The sequence below is a fragment of the Hipposideros armiger genome, unplaced genomic scaffold, assembly GCF_001890085.2.
Source record: "Hipposideros armiger isolate ML-2016 unplaced genomic scaffold, ASM189008v1 scaffold_13, whole genome shotgun sequence".
Classification (NCBI taxonomy): domain Eukaryota; kingdom Metazoa; phylum Chordata; class Mammalia; order Chiroptera; family Hipposideridae; genus Hipposideros; species Hipposideros armiger.
Window position 1 is genome coordinate 1,177,912 of NW_017731363.1, and position 9,560 is coordinate 1,187,471.

Consider the following 9,560-nt stretch of genomic DNA (forward strand, 5'->3'; position numbering starts at 1 on the left):
TGTGTGTGTGTATGTACGTATGTATGTATGTATGAATGTGCATATATATAAATATATATGTGTATATATATTTCATAGGGAGCATATTTTGATTCTTTTTTCTTCAATTACTTCTGTTTGCACTGGAAGCACAAAGCAAAATAATGCACACACCTAGGCCTGGTATAGGGAAAGAACTGTGGTTATAGTGCAGGGAATATATAACCCCATAACTCCCAACCAATAACTGTGACCAATCTGTTACCCATGAAATGCACCCCACTGAGTGGCTGGCTAGTAGCCACTGCCAAGCCTTTATCCTTGTGGGTGAACCTAAACAAAATTTAGATTTACATAAATTAGCATGTAAAATAGTTTGAAGTGCTGCCCACAAAGAGAATGGCAAAGTAGTTCCCAATTTGTTTGATGCTCTCAACTCTAGGTGGCATGTGTGGAACTGGGCGTTGGGGCCCCTCCCAGATCCCCTCGGATCCCTTTTAACTGTCTCTGTGCCCCCTGCCCCAAACGCAATGGCCCTGAGTAATGACTTGGGGTAATGGAGTGTGAAAACGTAGCTCCCTTGCCCAGGGTGAGTGGGGACAACCTGGAGGAGGCAGTTGGTCCTCCAGAGTCCACGTCCTCTTCAGGACTTTGCCTGAGATGACAGCCTCGCTTGGCTCCCTGCCCTGTCCTGTCCTTGTTCCTTATTCTGTTCCCCCAGGGACATGCACTTTAAAATTACTTGCATATGAATTCTCATCTCGGAGTCTGCCTCTGGGAAACCCCACCTAAGGGACCAAGCCACCAGCTCACTTCCCAGCTGCCATTACCTCCAAGCGTGAGGAACTCGGCCTCCCCAGCAGCAGTTCTGGTGTGCGATTAACACAGGACTTCCATACCCTTTTCCCACCATAAATCTGTCCATAATCTTCAGCCTCCATTGATCTTATTTGAGTAAAAAGGTGGGACCCTAAACTGAAATTATGAAGTCTCATTTGATAAGAATGTACAAGACATAACATGTATGGGATAAACAAATGTTCAAATTAATTTAAAAAGAACCTTTCTATGATGTTTTAGTGTGCTTTCCTTACTAACTAAACTGGACATAAATAATTTAAATACATCATCAGGGAGTGGAGCTGGTTTTGTTTTTTGTTTTTCTTAAAGTTGGTGATCTTGCAGTTCCAAGGACCTATAAAATTATATTATACACAAAACTAAAGAGGCTAAATCTGCATGCATATTAAAATACACCTTGAAAATTGCTTTTGACCAAATTTTTAACATGAGCTTGCTTTCTTATAATTTTTCTAACTCTCTGGGTTTGCATGTGGTGAAAAAAATTGAGGTCCCCTTAGGTTCCACTTTTTCTGACACCTATGAAGCAAGTCCATCTGTGGGACATGAACTGTGCTAAACCCAGTGAGAGCTGACAGCCCAGACGGGGCCAGCCTTATGTCACTGACCATCTCGGTTTTCACAAAGACACAACAGCATGGCTTACCTTTACCCCCAGGGCTTCTCCAGAAATGACAGCAACTGTCACACCGTCCTTACTGGGTTTAGGGATCTCTTTACTCTTCAGTTCCTGGTACTGAGGCTCCACCATCTTCTCCGAGCTCCTCAAATTAACCCACAGCTGCAGACCATGGGCTGGCTCCTCTGAGCATGGCATCTCGGCGTGCAGAATACCCCGGCCTGCGGTCATCCACTGCAAACACCACACCAGCAACAGGGAAATGTAACCCAGCCTCAAACAAGTCTGAAGAGGGGACTACTGCAACACGGTAACTGCGTGAAGCACCTTACAGGTGCTTCCTTCACAGTCCCTGGGCATCACAAGGAATGACAAAACAATAACGACAACTGCTGGAACCTCTTCCAGTTTTCCCAATGTGTCCTATGGTTCACATGTGAAATCAAAGTGTCAGATCTGAAATTCACACAAATGGAAGAAGTCTCTCTTTGGTATCCCTGAGTCTTTGACTGAGCACTGATATGGGGAGATGCAGGCAAACAGTATACTGGGGAGTGCTCTCAGGAGCACCTTAAGAAGTGAAAAAAGTAGGATTGGGCAAGGGGAGAAGCCAGCCAGCAATGCAGTTACAATGGAGGCCTTGGCCAATCTAACAGGGAGGCCTGGAGTTGGATGAAGCTTCAGAATTGTCCCAAATTGAGGGAAGGTGGCCAGGCTTTTTTTCATCCTCACATCTGCACCTCAATAACTGTGGGCCTCCCTTCAGTAGGGCGCACAGCCTTGGGAGAGGCAGTTCCTGCTGCAGAGGACAGTATCCAGAGTGGGATGCTGCTGTGAGCTATCAGCAGCCGATTTTCGCAGCAGCTGGAGGGTACATGCATGGGCCTAAAGACACGTGCACAGGCCCACAACAACCACTCTGCCGTGGACTGGTGACTTGAGTCTGTTTGCTGAATTCTGGTCATGCAGCCCTCACTACTTGCCGCCACTGTTGTGCAGATTCTTCAAGCATGCCTTTATTTCTTTATTAAGAGTGTATTAGGGGCCAGCCCTAGACACTAACCTCGGGATCTGGGGATCAAGATGAAACATGATGGATACGTTTCCTGCCTATCTTAGCTTAGGTTCTCCCACGGAAGATCCTGAGGCAAGGATGTCAGTGCAGGTAGTTTATTTGGAAAGAGATACAGACAGTGCAAGTAGAGAAGTGTAGAGAAGAGTGAGCTAGGCAGGGGGCCTAATGAGCAAGTCACATCTGTGGGCACCAGGGTCTCAATCCCACTGGGATCCATGCAGGTACACTTTAGAATTGTTACACAGAGGGTAGGACTCAACCTGTCAGCATATCGCCCTTTGTAGGCCATCTCCACTCTATGTTCTGCTCCAGTATGAGATTACTGTTGACTTTTGGCCACAACTCTGTGTCCCTTTGTGTTTTTGCCTTTAAATTTCATGTCCATTGAAATATCATGAGTCAAATATTTGTAGTTATCATTCTGCCCAATATGTCAATGATCCCAGAAAGTAGCTGATACAGAGTTCAGACTTACAAAACCAGTCAAGATGACCCAAGCATTTTCAGGGGACTTTTAATTCTCATGTCTCAGACAAGACTAGGATGGTGGCGGGCTTTGGGTGACTGTCTTAAGTGACCATAACTACCCCTGCAAATGAGCCAGAAGTAGTAAATAGTCTCAAGTGCAGCAGAAAGGTCTAGACCAGGGCTTGGCAAACTGCGGCTCACGAGCCACATGCGGCTCTTTGGGTACGTACATGTGGCTCTGAAGTCAAATTGAAAATGAAAATAAAACTATCAGAGTTTCATTTATAAAGTTTTTACAGGACATTATTCACATAATGGTGATTTCATTTGTTTTATAGGTATCGCAAGACTTCGAGGGACAGGATTGGCCCTTCCATCTCAAAAGTTTGCCGACCCCTGGTCTAGAAAGATGACGACTGAAAGTGGTACACTGAATGTGGCAATTGGGACATCATGAGTGACCATTTCCTGAACAGCTTCAGTAAAGGTTTCGGGGGTGCTGAGAGGCCAACCCTAATTTCAGTGGGTGAAGGATGAAATGGAAGATAAGGAAGTTGAGACAGTCACTCTTGATGATTCTTTTGAGAAATACAAGAGAAAGACCAGGTGGGAGCTAAAAAGTGATTGCGGGGGTCAAGGAAAGTGTGAGAGGAATACAACAGACCTGTGCAGGTTTCCAGGCTGAGTGGAAGAGCCACAGAATGGAAAGGTCAAAGATATGAGAGGGAGGAGAGTACTGGCAGCGGGCGAGGGCAAGCATGTACACCAAAGACCATTAAACCATCGGCAATTCCTTGTCCTCGGCCATACCTGCAGGTCTCCTGGGTTCAACTGACCAAAGTGTCCACAGAAGTCTTCATGGGCCATGCTGCCCCCTTCCAGGAGGTAAGATACCTTTGAAAAAACAAGCAGAAGAAAAAGTAGGAGTTAGGTAGCGATGAAGAGCTGTTCACCTTTTCCACAGAAAATACGTTGAGGAAAATGTCAACAGTGCCCTCCCCACCACCACCAAGTTCTCAGGCCTTGGGCCTCAGACTGAATTACCCACCAGCTTTCCTGGTTCTCCAGCCTGCAGATACAGGCAAATCATGAGACTTCTCCACCTCCATGGCCATGTGAACCAATTCCTATAATAAACCTCCTCGTATGTCTATTTCTAGATACCCTACTGGTTCTCTTTCTCTGGAGAACCCTGACTAGATTTTAAGTCTAAAACCTCCACCTGGAAACTTGCTATAATAATGGCAACAGTGCAACACTGACACAGAAATAGAACAGACCCATTTGTGTGGGAAGTTAACATATGATGACAGCAATTTAAAATCAATGGGCAAGGGCCGGCCAAGTGGCGCGATGGTTAAGAACTGGCTTGGGACGCCAGATGGCCCCAGTTCGGATCCCACATCCTCGGATCCCTTTTAACTGTCTCTGTGCCCCCTGCCCCAAACGCAATGGCCCTGAGTAATGACTTGGGGTAATGGAGTGTGAAAACGTAGCTCCCTTGCCCAGGGTGAGTGGGGACAACCTGGAGGAGGCAGTTGGTCCTCCAGAGTCCACGTCCTCTTCAGGACTTTGCCTGAGATGACAGCCTCGCTTGGCTCCCTGCCCTGTCCTGTCCTTGTTCCTTATTCTGTTCCCCCAGGGACATGCACTTTAAAATTACTTGCATATGAATTCTCATCTCGGAGTCTGCCTCTGGGAAACCCCACCTAAGGGACCAAGCCACCAGCTCACTTCCCAGCTGCCATTACCTCCAAGCGTGAGGAACTCGGCCTCCCCAGCAGCAGTTCTGGTGTGCGATTAACACAGGACTTCCATACCCTTTTCCCACCATAAATCTGTCCATAATCTTCAGCCTCCATTGATCTTATTTGAGTAAAAAGGTGGGACCCTAAACTGAAATTATGAAGTCTCATTTGATAAGAATGTACAAGACATAACATGTATGGGATAAACAAATGTTCAAATTAATTTAAAAAGAACCTTTCTATGATGTTTTAGTGTGCTTTCCTTACTAACTAAACTGGACATAAATAATTTAAATACATCATCAGGGAGTGGAGCTGGTTTTGTTTTTTGTTTTTCTTAAAGTTGGTGATCTTGCAGTTCCAAGGACCTATAAAATTATATTATACACAAAACTAAAGAGGCTAAATCTGCATGCATATTAAAATACACCTTGAAAATTGCTTTTGACCAAATTTTTAACATGAGCTTGCTTTCTTATAATTTTTCTAACTCTCTGGGTTTGCATGTGGTGAAAAAAATTGAGGTCCCCTTAGGTTCCACTTTTTCTGACACCTATGAAGCAAGTCCATCTGTGGGACATGAACTGTGCTAAACCCAGTGAGAGCTGACAGCCCAGACGGGGCCAGCCTTATGTCACTGACCATCTCGGTTTTCACAAAGACACAACAGCATGGCTTACCTTTACCCCCAGGGCTTCTCCAGAANTCCAGAAGCTGGCGACTGATCTGCCTCGCCCGGGAAGAGCGCAATGATGGTGCCAACTTGGGCCAGTGAAGCAATGTCCTCCACAACTAGACTGAGGAACAAAACAACAGCAACTTGTCTGTTCCTCTTCCCCCAATTCCCCAGCACTGTTCCCATCCCCCCAATTCCGCAATAAAAAAATCTTTAAAAAAATAAATAAATAAAATAAAATAAAATAAAATCAATGGGCAAGGAGGCATTTTCCAAGAATTGGTACTGGAACAACTGACTATTTGAGGAAAGAAAGTAAGCCCCCACTGGTTACAGAAACGTGTTCTAAATAGATGAGGGATTTAAATGTAAAAGATATACTTCTAAGATTTAAATCTAAGGAAATAACAAGAATACAAAATGTCTGCAGAAACCTGTCTTTGCAATGTTTATTATTATAATAGCAAAAAGATAGGAACAATCTGGATGATGGATTATAGGATACGCTTACCTAAATTATGTTATATTATGCAACTGTTAAAAAGTAATATAGGGCCGGCCGAGTGGTGTGTTGGTTATGAGTTAGCTTGGGATGCCAGCTCTGAGCATCAGGGCCCTGGTTCGGATCCCACATGAGGGCCAGTGACGCTGCCCTCTACAGCTAAGATGGTGAACAACAGCTCAACCTGGAGCTGGGCTGCCGCGAGCTACCGTGAGTGGCTGGTAGCCGGCATGAGCTACCAAGAGCCGCTGTGAGCAGCCGTCCAATGGCCGGCGATTGACTGCCTCACCTGAGAAGAGCACAATGATAATACTAACATGGGCCAGTGAAGCGACGTCCCCCACAACTAGACTGAAGAACAAAAGAACAGCAACTTGTCTGTTCCCCTTCCCTAATTCCCCAGTGCTGTTCCCCTCCCTCAATTCCCCAATAAATTCTTTAAAAAAAAGTAATATAGACCTCTATTTACTGACACAGAAAACTGAAATATCATTTAATCAGAAAAGCAGGTTACAGGACAGTATTTTTATTTAAAGGGGTCAAATGCAATGATCCACTTAAATGGGTTCATTTCAATAACACTGCATCCAGTCATGGAGATGCCCGGATGGACACACAGCAAAATGTGAACAGTGGTCATCTCTAGATGGTGGAATTGCATTTTCCTGATAGTTTGGATTTTCTGGAATAAGTAGTTTACTTTTTTACAATGGAAATAACTTTGTTGTTTTGAAATATATATATATAAAGATGCTGCCGCTAATCAGTGAATGAAAATAAGTAAATGAATGCTTTATTCTGCATAGAAGCTGGTGAATATTTGTTCCCTACTTCAGTGTACTGAGAAAACACTAAGAATCTGAAGAATAACTCCATATTATGCGTGATGACAACAGCTAGCTCTGACTTGAATATGCTACTAAGTGGAACAGATCTGGAATTGTCATAGAGAGCACTCAGGCCAAAATAGGAATTAAGCACTTAGGACTCCATACAAAGCTTAAAAATTTAAGAGGACAAATAAAACGCTTCCAAATTTCAAACAAGCAGCCCAACTAGCAGGAGTGGTCTCTAGAATTGCTTTCCTTTTCCTGTTCTGCATGCATTTTTAATTAAAATAACTGCATAATAAAGGCAATTTTCTTTCTGTTTGGGTTGAAGCTCTGCTTTGGGTTCTCAAAGGAGTCTCTTTCAAATCATATTCTTTCCGTCCCCAAAGATTTTTCAATTATCCAAGCCTAGAGGGCTATCAAGTTGTTTGTTAATCATCTCAAAATATGTCAGGCAACTTTAAAAAGTAAATTGTGGTGAGCATGACTCATTTAAAGATGACTATGTGGACACCAAAAAAGGTTTTTTTCTTTTTCACAAATTGTATTTTAGAGAGCAATTCCAACACTGTTTGTAAAAGATTGAGAAAACAGTTATCCCCTTTTCCTCTACTTTTGGGGTGTGAATGTCTTCCTTCCCTAGTAATACAAAAGTAAACATCATTTCCCCCATCCTAAATACTACAGAATCTGAATTAGAGATGTCTGGTCAATGACGTTTGCTGAGCCCGTATTGCCTACCTTTTACTACTTAAAGCAAAAACCATACTTATAGCCTTTGGGGGGGGGAATCAGAAACCAAGGAAACTACAGACGATTATTTTTTTAAATTTTATTATTTAGTTTTGTTAAAGTGCTATAAAAGCTACACTGAGATCCTCAGTGTAAATTAACGCCTGGAAAGGATTTTTTAAAAACTCAAGCAGTACTTTTAGAGTTGACACAATCCAGATGATTTTTTAGTATATTACATAATCGCAAACACCTGGAGAATTGCTGTGGGTGGTTGATGGATTGGGGAGTGTTATGTTTAAACTCAAGAGTTGTGTCTGTTTAATTAGAAACGTGTAATCTAAAACAGGTGTTTTCTTAAAGGATTTGCCATGTTTCCTGGTCCTGCTTCATCCTTTCCTCCTAAACTTTCCATGGCTCTCTACTAAATACTTTTGCTTCCTTGTCAGTTTTTCTTTGTGTGTTTGTATTTGGAAGGAGAACACAAACCAACAACAGCACTGAAAGGAAAGTGTCACTTACAACATGAAATTTAGGAAAGGTGTATTTCAAAGAGCTATAAATTAATTCTGAAGAATTACAGCACAAGATATAATGTGGCTTATTGTTTTCTTTCTGACTGGTATTTAGAAGGAAGAGTGTGATAAGTTCATTTGTTGTTACAGATGGAAGGCATTCTTTAAATCAAAAAGTCTATGTTATAGATAAAACTACATTTTCTTTGAATTTCCATTTGCCCTAAAATGGTAGCTTTTTTTCTCTTGGTAGCTGAGTAGGAAAAAGAGAGCGAGAAAACAAAAAACAAAAAACAAAAAAAACAACGCATTGAGGTCATGGCTGATGAGAGAGGCCAGCAAGGAACATATTGCATAATAGAAGCAGCTAACTAGTCTTCAAGGACAGAAACATAATGTTTGAATCCATACAACTCAGGACCCAAGATATTTTACAGAAAAAAAACACATTGTAATTACTTGAGCAATCACTGAGAAACCTGGAAAATCTCGCCCATTAAATTGGCTCATCTAATCCCAGCCCTGCATAAACACCTTCACAAGTGCCAAAAGGCAGTTTTAAGAAAAAAGGAAAAGATAACCAAACCATGATTTAGGTATTCAGCCAAAGGGCAAATCTAAATAATTTGAAGCTTTAATGGGTCCTGCCCTGACATTTCCTGCCTCAACCCTGCAAGAGGTTCCAATGCTTCAGGGACTCCCACCACACTGCCCCCTGGTGGCCTGCCTCAGGGAACCACTCGGGCTTTAGGGCCCTAGTTGGAACCTCGGGTTTGCCATTTACCAGGTATGAGATGTGGGCGAAGTCCATTAACTTTTTGGAGGCTCAGTTGCTTTATGTAACAACATGGTCCTAGGAGATGAGCTCACCAAGTGTGGGATAATGTGTACAAAGTGGCTGGCACATAACAAGTGTTCAGTAAGTTGTAGAATTAGCACATCTGCCACACTTCCTACGGGGCAGAGATCCCATTAGTGGGTCCTCTCACAGGTCCTCACTCATGCTTTCTGGAATGTATTTCCCCTGATATTCTCATGGTTTGCTTCCTCACTTCATTCAGGCCTCTGCTCAAATGCCACTGCCTAAGAGAGGCCACCCCCAACCACCCCATCATATTGATCAATCTATTCTTTATCTTCCTATCCTGATTTGTTTCTCTTCCTAGCCTTTTCATGAAAGGATACTCTATTATATAATTATTTGGTTATGAATTTATTGTCTAAAAGAATGTTACCTTCCTGAAGGCTACAGCATATTGCTGGCACTGAAGATTTGTTGAATGAATGAATGAATGAATGAATAGCACTATCTTGTGTTTGCATAGCATTTCAGCATTTACAAAGCATCTGACCCTGGAAATATATTATCATCTACATGTTATTAATGAAAATATGTGGTCACACCATTAATAATAGCAGAGCAAAAGTGAAATAAGTCAGTCAGAGAAAGACAAATATCATATGATCTCACTTATACGTGGATTCTAAGGAACTGAATGGAAGGGAGAAGTGGATGGAGATAGTCTCAGAGACACAGAGGAAGAACTGAGGGTTG

At 42.7% G+C, this 9,560-nt stretch overlaps 1 protein-coding gene across 1 annotated transcript in view; it reads right to left on the reverse strand.

Annotated features, from left to right (window-relative positions):
• The window catches only part of PIR (pirin), a 93,776-nt gene that overhangs the window by 57,236 nt on the left and 26,980 nt on the right, over positions 1-9,560 (reverse strand). Inside the window, exons 4-5 of the mRNA XM_019667378.1 lie at positions 3,813-3,896; positions 1,487-1,693 (exon numbers count right to left, since the gene is read on the reverse strand). Coding sequence (XP_019522923.1) covers positions 1,487-1,693; positions 3,813-3,896 — 291 coding nt within the window. The remainder of the gene's footprint in view (positions 1-1,486; positions 1,694-3,812; positions 3,897-9,560) is intronic.